The 19,473-nt window shown below is 38.6% G+C and overlaps 1 protein-coding gene across 1 annotated transcript in view; it reads right to left on the bottom strand.

The window, feature by feature from the left end:
* LOC148045089 (serine/threonine-protein kinase Sgk1-like) overlaps positions 1 to 19,473 on the bottom strand; it is an 87,475-nt gene that overhangs the window by 26,862 nt on the left and 41,140 nt on the right. The window contains exon 3 of the mRNA XM_087718449.1: positions 990 to 1,065. Coding sequence (XP_087574575.1) covers positions 990 to 1,065 — 76 coding nt within the window. The remainder of the gene's footprint in view (positions 1 to 989; positions 1,066 to 19,473) is intronic.

The following is a 19,473-nucleotide window of genomic DNA, read 5'->3' as shown; positions in this document are numbered from 1 at the left end:
TAAAAATTCCTCCCACCAGTTGGGCAACCCTTTGATTTCCAAGGTCAAATTTTGCCTATTTATACTTTTGCATAGATAGGTAACCTGCTTGTCCAGTGTAAAAAAGGAAATGGGCCATTGCCACCTAATCCTGTTGCAAAAGATTTAACAGGGCTACATTTCTGAAAGTGGTATGAAAGGTCAGATTCCCTGGTCATATTAAACTTGAATCATGCTGGCTTCATAGACGCATTGTGCACTTCCTTCTTAACAGAGTATTTTTATGACAGACATCTACGTCTAGCCCTTATGTGGTATTCTTGGGAAATCTCCCTTCTAAGTATGGAGCAGCCCCATCACTTCTTAGGTTCAAAACCTAAGGTCTGGTCAGCAAGTGAGGCCAACTGTTGAGGATGGGAATGGGAATGGAAAATAATTTCCAAAATCAGAACTTATCATGGTTTCTACAGTGCAAGCAACATGCGATGAGTTGATCACCAACTCATTGAATATGAAGACAGGTTAGACAAATAAATGAATACTAGATATTGGTTATACATTGCCACCCATCACTGGGGAAGAAGAAACCTAGGAAAGCAAGAAGAGTAGACTTCTAATAAGTTAAATCTCCATTCATCCCAATATGGCCCTTCTTCTGTTCTTTTTCAGGCAGGGTAACCCTGTCAATCGGTGGTTAAGATGTTAAGATAGAGTTGGAGGACTCCAGACTAAACTCTCTCCTCAGTCATGGCAGTTCTCTGGCTAACTTTGGATCAGTCACTCTCTTTCAGCATAGCATAAGTTGTGGTTGTGGCAAAGGAAAGGAATCAATCGTGCTGTGCTTAAAAAAAACCTTAAAACCAAAAATGCTAAGCCATCATTCATAGGTTTGCCTTTTAATTTTGCTTGGGGTGGGGAGTCTATACATTTTTGGACTATAGGAAGGAGATAGTGTTCTGAAACTTATGTTTTTGCTTTCTTATTAAAGGCAATAATTTTTCTCTACTTACCAGAGTCATCACTATTCCAGAAAGTTCTCTGATCAGGTTGAGTCAGCAAATCTTCTTTGCCATAGAGTTCTTTTATCTATAAACCAGAAAGAAGAAAATGGAACTTATTGTAGAGTATTGTGGCATGAAAACATTAGAACCCCTTTCTATGAAAAACAAGGAAGTCTTTTACAGAAAAAAAAACCCAGGAAGAAGTAAGACCTGCGTGAAATATAAACCTAATCAACCAGCATGGAAGAATTTTCCCCTACATTTCCTTCTTTGATTGATCTAATGTTTACAGTATTAGAAAAGAATCTTATTTAAATCTTACCAGTCAGGCTGTTTGCACATGCCTAACTGGTATCCCTTTGGCAAATTAAAATTCTCTGTGTGGATTAAGAGAGAAATTAGATTATCTCCATCCTCTTTCCTTCCATACAGCGTGGACTGCTGGTTAAAATAAACACTGTAATAGTGTTAACAGAGATAGTGGAGATTTTTATTCAATTTCTTCTAGGATTCAGTCTGATCACCAGAGTTGGAAGGTTGAATCCTGGTATCCCAAAGGGGAAATCCACGTTATTAACTAATGATCATGTGGAAAACTCCAATTATAGATTATGTAGGAATTCCTCTAATACAGCATTTCCCAGCTTTCTAGATGGGGATGATGCACCTCCCAGAGGGCAGCAGATTTGAAAAGGCTATTTTAGTATATATGATGTTTATAAATGCTAATGTAACGTATGCATCCTGAACAATGTCACATCCTGCTAGTGGATGCTAGTGCTAACCACAATCTTATGAGTGAATCCATAATCAAGTTATGCCTGCCAGCAACTTTTCGGTTCAAAACATTCTTATGTGATGCTGCAGATAATTGACTAAGCTGAAAGAAGGAGGAAGGTTTTGTTCATTGCCACAACATACTTCCTGCATATACTGAGAATGGATTTTTGAATCTTGTGTATTTCAGTGAACTATATTCAGCATTCTTGTGTGAGTAAGGATAGGATTACCTTATGAATGGTGAGATGTATCCAGCATTTTATTTTGCTTTGATGATAGTGGTATTTTTAGACACAAAACTTAGTTCCTAGTAATTACTTGATTCATCCCCTCCCCTCCCCTCCCATCTTATCTTATCTCACTGAAGTTTATATGACCACCTACTTAAACAAATAACTCTTGACAACTAAAAAAAAGCAATACACATGAAAAACAACACAGTAAAATAAATATATTTCCCTTAACACCTGGGGAAAGCCAGGTATGCATGGCCTTCCAGAGAGCTAAGTGTGTTTGGGCCATCTGGATCTTAGGAGAAAGTTTGTCTTATAGCTTAGGCACAGAGAAGGCTCATCTCCTGGGTCCCACCAAATGACATTGTTTTATAGAAGAGACTTGGAGCTCACATGCTCAGAAACCACTGAAGACAGATGGTTCCACAAGTACACCATGCAGGACTCTAAAGATGATAGCCAGCCTTTTAAATTACACGTGGAAACATATTGGGAGCCAGTGCAGATCATGCAACTCTAACATCATATGGGCACCCAACAGTTACATATGCAGCTGTAATCTGGACCTGCTAAAGCCCTCCAATGTTTTTCAAGGTTGCATCATGTAGAACTTATTGAAATACAGTAATCCATTCAGGAAGTGACTAATGCATTAGGGATTGTAAATAGGGCCTCTCAATCCAGAAACCATATCCAATCCAGGAGCCCAGATCATATATCAACTGTTTAGTGGAGCAGAAATGTATTTAATGATGGATGGGATATCTTCAATTTCAGGAAGTCCCAAATCCCACAATGATTCAATCTTGCTAGAATTGAGATATTGTTCATTCTTCATTATCCAGATCTTCACCAGTCCCAAGTACTGAGAAAGAACCTTGATGGCTTACTTATGCAGCCCAGGCCAAAGATGATACCTCATCCTGTGCCAGTTAATGATCTCACCCAACAGCTTCATGTAGATGTTAGATAGGAGTGGGGAGAATGTTGAGCTCTGGGATATTGTACACTTCAGGGCTCTAGGGCTAGATGTCTCTCACTTCTTCCAGGGACCTTTGAAAAGGTTAACCTATCTACCCAAATAGATTTGAAACTGGAGAAAAATTATCCAGGATTGTTGGATCCAAAAATGGCTTCTTGAAGAGCAGTTGGACTACCACCTCCTTCAAAACAGAGGAAATGTATCTTTTCTCTTCAGCTTTGTCATTTAAAACACATTTGGTCCAGCAAATAGAATTCCTGTATGTGTTTTTTGATGCCTCCCTAAGATATGTTCTATTTTTTCTTATGTGGACTTAAAAAATAGAGATAGAGATACAAGGTTTAGATTAGATTAAATTAGTCTGGATAACCAGATGATTGAGGGTTTTCTCCTATGTGATTGTCTGGTACACTTAAGCTTTGACAGATTATAGCTAAAGCTGGTCAGATACTTTAAAGTGCTAGCAAGACTGGTTGATCAGAATTCCAAAACTCTGCGCAGTCTATTATGTTATGATACATTGCAAACATAACCTCCAATTTTCTAAGTTCATTCTCCTTTGACCAACAGAAATACAATAGAAATATAAAGCTGGACATGATCTACCCACATGATTCTTATTTATGGAATAAGACTCCAGTGGAATGCATTCTTTAGTGGAATTTTTTAATGAATTCATTACTATGATTGGTACATTATAATACTGTACAAGAAAGTACAGAATAGTAGAGTCTTTTAACTTATAAGTGGCTTTTGTTTTGGAAATTTCCTTAAAGCAATTTCCAAAAAGTTGCCAAGTGTTTTATTTCACAAAACCAGATAACAATAGTCATAAAAACAGCTAATCACAAGCTTCACAATTAAAGACTACATCAGCAAACCCCATAAAGGATTACTGTATGTAAAATCCTCCCTCCTCATACCCAAAGAAAAACCTATTAAGAAAAGGAATAGATGTATCTTTTCGATGGAAAGTCAGAATGAAAATGTAATTTAAAAAAAACAGAGCATCATAGCAGCAGCCCAGTCATGCAAAAGCCAGCTGCTTTGAACAAAAAGCAGTTGGAATAATACAGCTATTGTCAAGCAATGGAATGCCATTGGAAGCCTTGGGCCTGGCCCTTAACTGACTCTTGATTATGATCACCAAGAATGGTTTCCTGACAAAAAAAAAGAAAAACAGAAAATGCAATTGCTTCATACTTATTGTTTGTCAGAATTTCTGTTTATGGGCATTCTACTTTAGTCAAAGGAATATGTAAAATCTGATGCTTTCCATTCTCTCTGCATAAGCATGTTGATCAAAGCAACTTAAAAGAGGAACTGCAAATTATGCCCAAGAACTTTGGACCTCTATGCTTCAGTTTGCAGCTGGTACCATACTGGTTGGACAATTACAAAGACAGTGGGGAACTGTCAGGGGTGGGTTCCTGCCAGTTCTAACCTCTTCTATAGAAGAGGTTCCATAAATCTACAGTGCCATTTAGAACTGATTCCAGCTCCCTCCCCCCGCCCGTCCGCACATCATCAAGATGAAGAGCGAGAGAAGGAATTCTGGGAGTTGAAGTCCACAAGTCTTAAAGCTGTCAAGTTTGAACACCCCTGAGGTTTTTTTTTTCTAGGGGTGCAAGGGTCTTGTAACTTGACAGCTTTAAGACTTGCATGCTTCAAATGCCAGAGTTTCTGAGCCAATATTTTGGTTGCTAAGCAAGAGCGTTGTTAATTGAGTTTCAGCACATTTTACAAGTTGGCCATGCCCACCCAGTCATATGGCTGACAAGCCACTCCCACCCAGTCACATGGCCGACAAGCCACTCCCACCCAGTCACATGGCCAGCAAGCCACTCCCACAAAGCAGGCCACACCTACAGAAGAGGTTCTAAAAAAAATTGAAACCACCACTGGGAACTGGTCAGAGGTTTTTAAAAATGCCTTATACTAGACCTAGCAGATAGCAGAAATATTAATTTGAGATACGGCAAGTAGGTTTAACAGATTTAACAGAGTTGGAAGGGACCTTATAGGTCATCTAGTTCAACCCTCACCCCCCACCCCCACTCAAGCAGGGGACCCTACACCACTTCTGACAAAAGGCACTCCAATATCTTCTTGAAAGTCTCAAGTGATGAAGCCCCTACAACTTCCAAAGGCAAGCTGTTCCATTGGTTGATTGTTCTTACTTCTCATGCTATACTTCTCATCCCAAATTAGACTAATATTTTTCATTGCATATATACCAAGATCTATTTCAGCTACACAGGTAACATGCATGATGGTAATAGTGCTTTTCCAGGTCATGAAGAATAATAACAATTGAAGAATAACAAGACTAATAATATATACCCTGAATGCTGTTCTCATTGGGGGCAAGCAATGTTATATCAAGTGCAGAAAAGGAATAAGGGACAACAGTATCTTTATCTTCTAGGTCTCCATTCAGATGCAATGGACAACATTTAATTTAAGATTTCTCCCCTCCCCCAAACCACAAAATCCATTGTCCAGTCTGGATAATCAATGTAACTGATAGCATTTTTAATTTTTATTGATTTATGCATTTATTTATGCATTTACTTTATTTAACTTATATTCCACCCATCTCGCTATACAAAGCTACCCTGGGTGGCTTCCAACAACTATTATGCATTTAGGTAATAATGCTAATTATATTTTACATTTGCACCAACTTACATAGCTTGCACAAATGACATAAAAATTACATTATTATAGAAACAAAATCAAATGACATAAATCTGTGTGTAGGAAAATTTGCATTTAATGGACACCCATTCCCAGAAGTAATCTGTTATGTCGAAGTTTTACTGTAGACAGTAAAAGAAATGAAGGAGATGAAATTTAAAAAATGAAATTTCTACACTTTAAAGAAATATTAACTATTTTGGCTAACAAAGAGGTGTCATCATCTCTATATTCAAACTGTTACTGTTTTGATCCAATTTTAATTCCAGCTACTGCCTTTTCCAATATCTTCATTTATATATTTTAATCATTTTTACATACAGGAAATCAATATTCACCCATTGTAAATCAATCTTTGTTTTTAATTTAGCAACTTATTTCTTATGTCATATCCCCCTTGATGCTATTTTTCATCCAGACACAAAGTATTTTCACCTCCATAAAGTTGCTTAATTACCAGTTGAACTTGCAACAAAAAAGTTCATCATCCTTCTGAGAATTTAAACAATGCACTATGGAATTTTGAACAATATTCTTTCAACAATTCATGCATCTTTCATTCAAAATCAATCATTGCTTGCTTTCTCTTTTCATCTATAATTATCCTTTTCTCTTTTTTTACAGCATTGTTTCTTCTATCACAGGAAAAAAATGACACTAATTTATTTGGTTTTGCTTACAAAAGTTGAAATGAAGTACGGGCAATATTTTGAATTCACTTGTTTTCTATAAACACTGCACACCAATTCTGGCCAACTCTTGGGTAAAACTGTTTTCCATTTCAATCTTGCTATAGTCCTGGAATTTGCCTCAATGATCTTGGGAATCACACTCCTTAAGAGTAGAGCAATGGACATTTAAGCAAACAGACCACTCACTTTTTTTTTCATGATACCATTCAAAGTATTCATTTGGAAAGTCTGAATTACAATTTAGGATTTTGCTTGTCCATCTCTGCTTTGTTCTGGATGGCCAATCTTTGAAAATATTGCTTTCATAGTTCAGTGAGGCCTAGGACAACTAGCTGTGGCCAACTCACTGTGGGATAATTCCATGGGAGATAACAACTCAATAAATGTTATCTGCCACTATTTCTTTGACATTATTTTCATTTTTGTTCATTTCTTCAGAATAACTTTAGCTTTTATACGATTGGCCAAGGCGAGTTGTCCAGCAATGAGCTGGCCACAGTGAATGGTCATGCGTCCATGGCGAGATGCTAGCAATAGTTGGCTGTGGTGAATTGTCCCATTCTGGCTCAGTGACAGTTTTGTTACAGAATTCTGCAGAATCTGATCCTTTCTTTGTGCTGTATATTTAACATACAACTGCAAAGAGTAATAATCTAAACATTTCATTTTAAAATATTAGCAAATGTGCCTAGTTTTTATCTCTCTCTCTTTTATTACAATCCCAGTAAACAAATGCCTGAAAAAAAGTAATGGACTGGATGGGGATTTATAAATTGAAGTTCAATCCAAATCAAATGGAAGTAGGGTTAGCCATACATTCCATTTGGAAAAGTCTTTTGTAACTGTAATTGGAAATGTGTTTCTTGATACATTTGAAACAGTAAGTGTGCATTATAGACTAAAAATAGGGTAATAAATACATTCTTAAAAAGCCCGAAAATGTCCTTACTATCATACAGATATATAAAGTTATATCTGCAATATTTCTAGACATCTTTTGGGATAGTGGTATGTTTGGTCGGGCTATCTAAAGTCAGCCTCATTACCAGCAATCAATGACCTGTTTATGCTTACATTTGCTTATCCAGATTAGTGTTCCATACTTTTCCACTTGGAAAGAAGTAATAACCACATTTATACCAGTAAAATTTGATGCAGGATGATTCTGTGCAATTTATCCAGTTCAAAACTGGCTTATAAATGGTTGGACTGAAGTCGCTGTTCATTTATATAATAAACAACTGACCTACCATGTCTCCAGTTTGAGTCATGCAACAGATTTATAACTCCCCTTAGTGTATCATTTGTTCTGCTATTTACTACTTGCAGAGAAGAGGAGGAGCAGCTGTGTACTGTAAGGTTTTATGTTGTTAATCAGACTCTCACATAATTTTATCCTACCAGTTTGCAGGCTGCTCCCCCTTTGCCATTCCCTGTGGGATAACTCTTTTGTGCTCTACAGTTCGGACAGATAAATATTATCCTCAATAACGTGTCAGTCCACTATAAAGCCATGAAGGCATATACTTATAATTTAAAATTAAACCTCAGAATGCACACCTTGCTCCCCCAGCTGATTCTTCTGCTCTCAATTGTTCCAACTATGCAAATAAAAAAAAAATAAAAGGTCATTTCCCCCCTTTTCAATTTGGGTCATCCCCCCCCCTTTTTTTTCTCTCTCTTTAAATTCAACAGTTATTTAAATGGTGTTACATCCAGGATTGCTTGCTACAATGACTTGTATAGTACAATGACTCAATAATAATCAAAAACTGATGTTGAATCCTGGAGCTAGACAGTCTCACAGCCTGGTATCAAGGACTCCTCCTTATTTGGGTCTAGTATCAAGGTTTTAATTCAGACACTATTGTTTTCATATAAATTATGAATGGCAAAAAGACATGCTTTCTCTGTTTTTACAAAATCCCCCCAAACGATAAGCCCATCTTTACATGCCTCTGTAGAGTCCATTTCCTTCTGGAGGGTCTAGCAAGCATGGGCATGAGACAGTTTCAGTTGTGGGTTTAATCTGAATATTTTAAGGATTCATTTTAAAAGTATTTTAATTTTATCTGCAATAGTAATGTTTAAAATAAGGGGGGGCATTTCTTAACTACAGGTAGGACTCACTGAACCATAGTAATAGTGACTGTAATTTCCACTGCTTAGCAATGTGATTGCAAAGTGCAATAACCAGGGGTGGGCTGGTCCAGGTTCACCCAGGTTCGGGAGATCCTCTAGCGAACATTCTGCATGGTTTGTGAAGCCCCAAATCCCACTCCTGGTTGGTCCCGCCCATCCCTCCCCTCCCCACCCAGGAATCTCTATGTGGTTCGTTTTGGATGCCGGGTAAATGCAGAGCCCGCATGGACGCTCGGGAAAGGCACAAAATGGGCCTCCCGGAGGCTCTGGAAGACCAGAAATGGGTCCATTTACAATCTCTGGGAAGCTTCTGTGATTAGTGCAGCTATGGGATGCAAACACAAAATGTATGAAGATTTTCGCCAACAAGTAAGCAAAATCTCTTGATCTTTCTAGCAATTATTCTGTCTTTCAGGCTGTTTTCAGCCTATTTTGCAATGTGGTTGGATCAGAGACTAAGATGAATGCAAGCCGAGAGGACAGAACAGTGAATTCTGCTTTTAAGACTTAACTTGAGAGCAGAAATCATCCATTAGGGAAGGCTGTCGTAGAGGAAGCAATACTAGATTACATTCTACGTCCAAACAAAACACTATATACATATATTTCTCCCCCATTATACCTCCCCAGAGGCAAAGACTTGATTGCTCTTGATTCTGTTGAAATCACATTAGCACAATGTTTATATCAACTGTCAGCCTAGTTGTTGAAAAGGGACCATTTAGGAAATAACTTGAAACTGTGACTGCAAAAACTGTGTTTTCCATTTCAGAGTGTTGACTTGCCAAGTTAAACGATGACTTAGAGGCTTTTGCCAAGTCAGATAAACATAACACTTTGGACGTCAGCTGCTATTGGACTTAACAGAGAAGAACACTGAAAATGGCAAATTCTAATTTTTTCTCCAATAGCATGTTAACTTTTCAGATGAAATAGTTAAACTCTGCAGCTGAGCAAATGAGCTAAAATGTAACCTATTTTCTAGGGCGGACAGGAAAAGGAAGAAAGAAAATCAGGAATTTGTAAACTTAAAAGACCTGCCAGACTTTTTAGTGGTTGGAGGGTATCTGTATCTTAAGTCACAATGTCAGTTTCACAAATTTGCCAAGGCAAATTATTCTCCTGCTTTTGTCAAGAAAAACTCAGGTGCCAAGTTTCATAGATTTATTTATTTACTTATTTTTCCCTGTCTATCCAGCTACTCTTTTAGGACAAGAAGACAGTGGAACCTGTGTCAATTCTGAATCCCATTTGTTCATCCCCCTGGAATATCCTCAGATCAGAAATTCCAAAAATGTGGAGCATCAAATGGTGATGGCATAATTTGCCATCATTTTTTGGAGAGGGGGGGGGACCTTTGAAATAATATTTTTAAAACACCCTAACCTAACAACAGCCTACAAAAGCGACTTCTGCCAACTAATATGATGTTATGTCATTTTTTAAAAAACTGCAGCTTTTTTTTTAAAAAAAGTGTTCCCTCAACTTTTCCATAGCGTCCAGTAATGAAAACTCAAAGTAGTGCACAGAAGAGCCATGTCCTTATTTTTATTTCCCACAACACCAGCTGGATTAGGTAGATTGGACTGTGAGATACAGATTAACCTAGTTAATCTGGGTCTATGTTTGTAATGGCATGTGGGAATGACCTTGGGAGACGGGAGGAAGAGCTCAATCTAGACAATGGTCCAATAAAATTTGAGTCCAAAAGAGCGGGATGTGGAAAGAGTCTCAGAAGGAATCCTTGGTTTATTTAGTGACCATTCAAAGTTGCAACAACACTAAAAAAAAGTGACTTAGGACTGTTTTTTCACACTTATAACTGTTGCAGCATCCCCACAGTAATATGATCAAAATTCAGACGCTTGGCAACTGACATGTACTTAGAATGGTTGCAGTGTCCTGAGTCATGTGATCCCCTTTGCAACCTTCTGTCAATCCAAGTCAGATAAGGAAGCCAGATTCCCTTAATAACCATGTTCCCAACTTAACAAATGATTCACTTCCCAACTGTAGCAAGAGAGGTCATAAAACAGGGCAAAATTCACTTAACAATTGTCACATTTAGCAAAATAAATTTTAGGTTCAACAGTTGCTGCAAGTTGAGGACTACCTGGAATGAAAGTGAGGAGTGAGAGGAGTACCTTCAAACTTTCAAGATTCTGTTAATAAAGGTAGAGTGTGCTGGGGTTCCCTGTCGTCCTTCTTGTCTAGGTGTCCTCTCAAAGCTAACATCAGTCTTGCTAGTATGTGGCTCTTCCTCCAGTCTCCTAAGGTTTTTCCCATACATCATTACAGTGTTGGAATGAGCTCTTTTGAAATTTTCCCCACGCTGCCAGCAAGGAGAAAAGAGACACTATTTTTTTTTAAAAAAAACAATCTATAGCCTTTTTAAGTACTTTCTTTTCTAATGCATTTTTACAATGGAACTACCCAAATTGTTGCCACCACCTGGAAAAAGAGCTCTGGCTGTCAGAAGCAGTGGTGGGGAAGCAGGGTAGGAAGGACAGATACTAGGTAGGACAAGGAAACAGGGAGGTCTAAGGCTTCATGCTTGCTAGATGTCAACTCTGAAGCGGACCTGGCTGAGGCCATCTTTGAGCGTCAGGGTTGCCACACAATAGGGGAAAGGACAGGGAGGAGGGAAATAGCTAGATGCAGGTTGGTAGCCAAAACAAAAAGTTTTCCTGTGGGAATCAAGGACATTCCAACATGGGCTGGATAGAGGAGGAGTGAAGTAACCAAGCAACTGGCCAGCATCTCGATAGCACAACATGACTAGTGACTTGGGGAAAGGGGGAAGTTTTATTTTTTAATTAGCTGAAAAGCATGGGAACTTTCAGAGTCAGCTTTCACCACTTGTGCCAATATGATGCATCCAATAAATTATCCTTTGAAGAATCTACCTGCCTCAGAGTTTTGCTTCTATGGGTGCATTACTTGGAACGTTGACACTAGAGAGGAGATAACCCAAGCAGTAGAGATTACTGACAGGAACAGAAACCTTGTGTGACACCTGTCAGGATATAGTCCTCAACTTATGACCACAATTGAGCCGATAATTTATGTTGTTAAGTGATTAATTTGTTAAGTGAGCTTTGCCCCATTTTATGACTTTTCTGGCCACATTGTTTAAGTGAATCACTGCAGTTCTTAATTTAGTAACTTGGTTGTTAAGCGAATCTGGCTTCCCCATTGATCACATGACCCCAGGGTGCTGTAATCATCATAAATATGAGTTGGTTGTCAAACATCTGAATGCAAATCACGTGACCATGGAAATGCTACAATACTCCTAAATGTGAAAAATGGTCATAGGTCACTTTTTTCAGTGCCTTTCAGTAACTTTGAATGGTCACTAAATGAACTGTTGTCAGTCAAGGACTACCTGTACTTATACTTGAGCTAAGAAAGAAAGAAAAAAGTTTCATCCCAGGCTTAGTTTTCTTTGGCGGCCAAAGTAGAACTTAGTTCTGGAGGCACAGATGCCGTACCTAAGTGGGAAGGGCAGATTGGTAGCATCCAATTGGGAACTATGCAGGTGTCCCACTTGCTTCAGAATATTCACAAGGAGTTGGATAGGTTGTCCTTGATTTACAATCACAATTGGAGCTGGAATTTTGGTCCTAAATCAAGGCAGTTGATAAACTAGTCATTATGTGACCTGATTCGATTTTGCCATTGTTTTTACAACAGTTGGAAAGTGAGACATCACAGCCATGAAGCAAATCTTGTGGTCATTAAATGAATCCAGTATATCCAATGGCTGTTTTCTACACAGAAAATGTAAAAAAACTCAAAACACACTAGTTGTGATTTGCGATTAAAGGATGCTACAATCACTTGTCAATGTGAACTGGTTGCCAAGCGACTACATGTGGTAATGTGACTGGAGGGGTGGTGGTCATATCATATTTTATGATAGTCAGAAGTGCTTTTAGGGACTATATGTCAAGCATTTTTTCTGTAACTTCTGATAAAAAATGAAGATGACACAGATTAAATTTGCAGCCCTCTGCATACCATGTATATGCTCTACCCCAGATAGTTTTTTGGATTTTCTGCTTGTTTAGTGGACAGTGACGTGCAGTCAGGGGAGGCAGGGCCTCACCACTGTCATGATGAAAAGAAAAACAAAATTAAAAGGAAAAAGGCAGAGGTAGTTGCTGCCACAGTAGTAGAGTCACAGTGGATGACTCTGGCTAGTGCTTAACTGCAGGGGGAAGCGAGAGAATCACGGGCCTCCTTTACTCTAGCTTTATGATTACTTGAGCAGAGTTAAGCAAGGGTTAAAAGGCGAAAAATTCCTTATGCAAATGAGGCACATGATTCTCTTGCCTCCTCCTGCAGAGGGCACTTTTTTAGAGGCTTTTTTAAAACAGTTAAGCAGAGTCATTCACGTGGTGACTCTAGCAGCAACTATCCTAGCCTGGCTAGACCAGCTCTTGCCTTTTTCTTTTTGCATTTTCATCGTGGCGGACAAGAGGAGAGTTGAAATCCTCTCATTGACACAGTTGGAAAAGGTATGTGGGTCGGAGGGAGGGGGCAGAGGGGAGGAATTCAAAATTATTTGTAAATAATTGTAATTTGTTTTATTATAAGTAATTTGTGTGTATGTGTGTGTGTGTGTGTGTGTGTTTTACCCACTCTGCTGGCACACGGGCTGGCACTTTTTTATTTTTTATACTAATAGTGGATATCTCTATCTCTATCTCTCTATCTATCATCTATCTATCTATCTATCTATCTATCTATCTATCTATCTATCTATCTATCTATCTATCTATCTATCTATCTATCTATCTATCTATCTATCTCTTAACAGATTAACAGAGTTGGAAGGGACCTTGTAGGTCATCTAATCCAACTCCCCACCCAAGATGATTCTAAGTAAAGGATTAGTTTAGATTACTTGGAACCTACTTTCTTGTAACTGTGTACATGAATCAGGTATTAAAAACATTTTTTTGCAGCAGTTAATAAAATAACTTGTGAATCTATGGAGAAAATATTTGGAGCTGATTATTGGTTTAAAAAAAAAAAAACCTCTGAAACAATAAAATCAGGAGTTTGTCTTTTTCTCTCTTTTTGATATATAACCATATCACACTGGTATAATTTTGCTAATCACACTCCTAGGGTAAACAAACAAACAAACAAACACCAACAAGACAGTTAATTTTGACTGAGAAAATCTTGAAGGGTTTAGGAATTCCCATGCTAATCTAATAGTTGCATAACCTGTTGTTAGAGAAGGAAAACATCACCCATATTAAGTTAAATGAAAACTGGTCTTCAAACTTGTTTTGTTAGATCTTTCAAAGCTAGGTTACTCACAGTAGGCTCTATTAGATAATAATGCATAATTTCCTTTGTTTTGAAATATGCCAAAACAAAGTGCAGAATTAAGTATAACCTTCGTTGATGAAGTTTACAAAGTCAAATGGATAAAGGAAATCATTTAATATTTCTTAGCTTGGTCAAAAACTCTTGATAGAATATGAATCAGTATTTCCCTACTCACTTACAACTCACTTCCCAGCTCACAACTGGCTGGTTTGCCTTCCAAAATTTTGTGCAACATGTCTGTCGGTCTGTCTGTCCATCTATTTCTCCAAATCAACCTCATGCTCCCATGTCAGAATGTTAAGACTAAACTAATAAAAATTAAGATGATATAGCAGATGTCTAGAAGACTAAGATGGCTTAGGAATTGATAGGACCTATGCAACACCAACCCAACATTTTCTCTTATGTCTTCAATTCAAATGTACATCCTGTTTTAGAACACATCCTAAGAGTAAATGATATAAATTTAGTGTACCAACCTTACTAAGATTCAGTTGTAGCCGTGAAGATTCAGATATTTGACCAAAAAAAGAGCATTCCTACTACACCTTGGTTAATGATCAGAGACCCCTGAAAAGTGCATAGGCCCAAGGCTATCTACGGGAGGTCACAAGCCTTTGTGGCTTATATTCAAATAATCCCAAGGACTACCTTTTCCAATCAACCTGCTGGACCTGTGTATCCTGGGAGAAGTTTCCAGTGATCGCTCACTTCCCCAAAGTTGGCTCGTAAGTACTGCTTTTCACAAACAATGTATGTGTTATGGAATATCCTCTCTTTGGAAATCATGTTGCTATTTACTCTTATGGTCCATCACACAGATAGCCAGATGTTCAGACTTGATGTGGCACTTTTATCCACCTATCAAGTCATTTCCAAAGACCTGGGATAGGCACTTGTTGATGTTTGATAGTGTTATGGGTATTGTTACAGGATGTAAGCTGTTCCAAGTAAAGCTGCTTTCTGCAATTGACTGATTGACTGACTGATGATCAATCGAACCTGTGCTCCATTGCCTCCCAGGCAGGGAGTTAACCTTTTTGAGCTACAGAGAACGACTCCTTTATCAGCCAGCCAGGGTGGGAGGTATATACTTAAAGTCACAAGGTTAACTCCCTGCCTGGGAGGCAATGGAGCACAGGTTCGATTCCCAAAAACTTGGGTATGGCTAGCTGATGAGAGCTAAATAGCTTGAAATAGATCTATACTAGTCTCCCTTTATTTATTTATCAGCATAAATATAACAAATGTAACAAAAAAGGCAACAGTAAAAAATATTGGGTTTCTGTCTGGATGGTCTCTTGTGACGAGCCTAATGACAGAGAGTGGAAGTGTGACCTTCCTCCCATACTTGGGCATACCAGGGGTTGTGACTTTAAGTATATACCTCCCACCCTGGCTGGCTGATAAAGGAGTCGTTCTCTGTAGCTCAAAAAGGTTAACTCCCTGCCTGGGAGGCAATGGAGCACAGGTTCGATTCCCAAAAACTTGGGTATGGCTAGCTGATGAGAGCTAAATAGCTTGAAATAGATCTATACTAGTCTCCCTTTATTTATTTATCAGCATAAATATAACAAATGTAACAAAAAAGGCAACAGTAAAAAATATTGGGTTTCTGTCTGGATGGTCTCTTGTGACGAGCCTAATGACAGAGAGTGGAAGTGTGACCTTCCTCCCATACTTGGGCATACCAGGGGTTGTGACTTTAAGTATATACCTCCCACCCTGGCTGGCTGATAAAGGAGTCGTTCTCTGTAGCTCAAAAAGGTTAACTCCCTGCCTGGGAGGCAATGGAGCACAGGTTCGATTCCCAAAAACTTGGGTATGGCTAGCTGATGAGAGCTAAATAGCTTGAAATAGATCTATACTAGTCTCCCTTTATTTATTTATCAGCATAAATATAACAAATGTAACAAAAAAGGCAACAGTAAAAAATATTGGGTTTCTGTCTGGATGGTCTCTATATATATATGTTGACACTATATTTAGATTCACAACCCCTGGTAAGCCCCAATTATGGGAGGAAGCTAACTGCTTCCATCATCTGTCAATCGGCTCGTCACAAGAGTCCATCACGACAGAAACCCAATATTTTTACTGTTGCCTTTGTTATATTTGTGTTTTTTATTTGTGCTGATAAATAAATAAAGGGAGACTAGTATAGATCTATTTCAAGCTATTTAGCTCTCATCAGCTAGCCATACCCTTACTGGGATTCGAACCTGTGCTGTATTGCATCTTAGGCAAACGTCTTAGCCATTAAGCCACAGGTCTCCTCCTTATCAGCTGAAGCCAGGGAAGAAGGTATATATTTAGAGTCACAACCCCTGGTAAGCCCCAGTTATGAGAGGAAGCTAACTGCTTCCATCATCTGTCAATCGGCTCGTCACAAGAGTCCATCACGACAGAAACCCAATATTTTTACTGTTGCCTTTGTTATATTTGTGTTTTTTATTTGTGCTGATAAATAAATAAAGGGAGACTAGTATAGATCTATTTCAAGCTATTTAGCTCTCATCAGCTGATGAGAGCTAAATAGCTTGAAATAGATCTATACTAGTCTCCCTTTATTTATTTATCAGCACAAATAAAACACACACACACACACACACACACACACACACACACATATCAGTCCTTGCATGTGAAGAGTCGGTCTTCATCCTTGCCTATTGATCTTCCATAAACAAATTTTACCTGCTTTAAAAATGGGTAATTTTTATTGTCTTAAATGGCCTTTTCAAACTGTGGCAAGATTATGAAGTTTTATTTCTACTTTATACATCCTTCTGCTAAATCAATCCCTCTTTGCCATCTACTGTACAGGGAAAGAAATTTGAGGAGCAAATCACATTCTGCTAAAACTTTTCCATGAGCGTACAAACATAATAATAAAAACCAATTATTGCAGTGCCTTTGTCTAACTTGCACAAGAATGCCTGCATTTGCTGTCGGCATAATGTTACACAAATGACTTTTTTATTTCTCTATTTAATTTTGTAAAATTCCATATTAGAAAGAAAAGTTATTGTTAGAGCTCAGCTTTTGAAGAATAATTAGATGATATGACTGCACATTTTTATTATCTCCTGTACTTTCTTCTCCTTCCATGACTTTAATTTGTTGTCAGACTACCCACCCAAGCCCAAACAGCTCAGCTGTTTTGAGATTTGTCCATTCAGCACTTTACTTAATGACTTCTTCACAGTGTGAACTTCCGCTGTCTGGGAAACCTGAATTTAGACTCCAGAATACACACATAGAAAAAAAGTGCTTTTGGATATTAATTATGACAAGTAAATGTTCATTTACTCATTGGATTCTATTCTTATAATAAGATTGCTGTAACAATAGAACAGTCCTGTGCACATCTACTCAGAAATAGGTTTGTCAAGCAGAAAAGGACATATTACCAGTGAAGTCTGCGTAGAGATGCAGCTTTAATTCATGAAGGGGCTTTTTGGCCATCTTGTTCAACCTACTGCTTAACACAGGATCCTCTAGATCATGGGTGTCAAACTTGGCGCATCACATTGCCATCATGTGACGTCTCACGATGTTTTTCCCCTTTGTGGAGCTGGGGAGGGTTTGGCCTGCACATGATGCATCTGGCCCACGGGCTGCCCGTTTGACACCCCTGCTCTAGATTTTAAAAGATCACTGACAAATGACCATCAACTTCTGATGAGGTAAAAGGTAAGGGTTTTCTTTGTCCAATCATGTCCGACTCTAAAGGATGATGTTCATCTCTGTTTCTTAGCCAAGGGAGCCAGCATTGTCCAAAGACACTTCCACAGTCATGTGACCAGCACGACTAAATGTCAAAGCACACATAATGCTGTTACCTTCCCACCAAAGTGGTACCTGTTTATCAACTTGCATTTGCATGCATTCGAACTGCTTGGCGGGCAGGAGCTGAGGAAAGTAACTGAATAAAGTCACAGGGCACTCAGGTCTCAAACCCTACCTGACAAGCTCAATGTCTTTAGCCACTGAGCCATCACACCCCTATATAAGGAAAGGAAGTCTCATTACTGTATGTTATGAGGCAGCCTGCTCCACTGACTGACACCTCATACAGTCAAAATGTTCCTTCTGAAGTCTAGCATAAATCACTTCTTAGTAGTTTGAATATATTGTTTTTGGTTTTTCCCTTTGGGGCTACAGCCTCTCTCCCATGTGACAATTTTTCAGATGTTTGAATTTGCTTTCATGTTGTGTCTTCTGTCGAATAACTAGATCCTTTGATTGTTCCTCAAAAGGTTTGATTTCCAGATCTCTCACCATCTGGACAGCCATACTATGAACTTGCTCCCATTTCTCATTCCATGTTTAAAACTGTGGGGCCCAGAACTGGAATCAGTATTGTAAGTGAGAACTGACCAGGACAAATAAATGATGTATTATTATAATTTGTTCACTGGATTCTATGTTCCTGTTAGTACAGCCAAAAATAGCATTTGCTTTTTCAGCAGCTGTATTGTGCTGTTGGCTCATGTACAAAAATTGGACAGTAAGGGACAGAGCCCTATGTCTCTGAACTGGGGCCATTAGTGAGCATTCTTTGGGTGTACCCTGGCCTTGGATACTTGAATTTAGCTAAGCTTATTTGTATATGTTTGCTTTCGAGTCAATCTTGGCTACTGCAGACTGCCTGGACATGACCTGGGAATTATCTTGGAAACATTTTCAGATGCAGTTTTTCCTTGTCTTTTTCCTCAGGCTGAGAGAGAGAGCAAGAGAGCTGATATCATCCAGCTGACCTTCTGCCTAAGGCAGGATGATTAGAACTCATTGCTTTCCAGTTTTCAATATATAGGTCTGATTCTTTTCAATTCCTCCCTCTGGATATTTCTGCCTCCTGAGTCCCAGCTGATCAGGAGGGAATGGGGATTTTGTAGTAGCCTTCCCCTGGAGAGTGGAGGGAATGGAGATTTTACAGTATCCTTCCCCTGTCACCCCCACCAAGCCTCACCCATCAAGACATGCCACACCCACCAAGTCACTCCCACAGAACCGGTAGTAAAAAACTTTGAATCCTACCACTGCTTTCCCCCCAAGGTGTACCCATTCACCCTCCTTTCTTAAACAAATTCCTTCCATTTGGTAAGGATTTAATCCAGGATAAGTAGAATCTCTTTTCTTTCTTTTACTTTCTGATAGACAAAGTTATCAGCAAGAAAGGGCAAACGTTTGCCAGATTTCTGACTATTGGGCAGAATTATATTCCCAAAGATGTCAAATTAATTTGGATTCCCATTATCCCTGTTTTGTGAAAGGCTTATCATCTGATGCAGAAAGGATTTGTCCATTTCTTCTGCAGTGCATAATAAGCTCCCACAATGGCATCATGTAGCTTCCCTCTCCTTTTATTTTTATTCAAACACATTCAAAAAACCACCATGCTCCAGTTCCTGAAATTCTGTGCAAAGATATTTTTTCTTTAATAAAATGAAATATTCTCACACTTTCTGTTGACTCTATTCATTCTGAATAGATTGGAGTTTTCCAGGGCTATTTGCTAGCCATGTCTATCACCCCACCCTGTTTGAATGACTTATCTTGGGCATCTCTGAAAGATCCAAAAATTTACCTCAGAATTACCAATGGATTCT

The sequence above is a fragment of the Thamnophis sirtalis genome, unplaced genomic scaffold (genome assembly GCF_051295495.1).
Source record: "Thamnophis sirtalis isolate CommonGarterSnake01/CBP01778 unplaced genomic scaffold, rThaSir2_p1.2 scaffold_6, whole genome shotgun sequence".
Lineage (NCBI taxonomy): Eukaryota > Metazoa > Chordata > Lepidosauria > Squamata > Natricidae > Thamnophis > Thamnophis sirtalis.
Note: the sequence above shows the minus strand (reverse complement) of the source record. Positions and strands in the feature narration are given on the sequence as shown.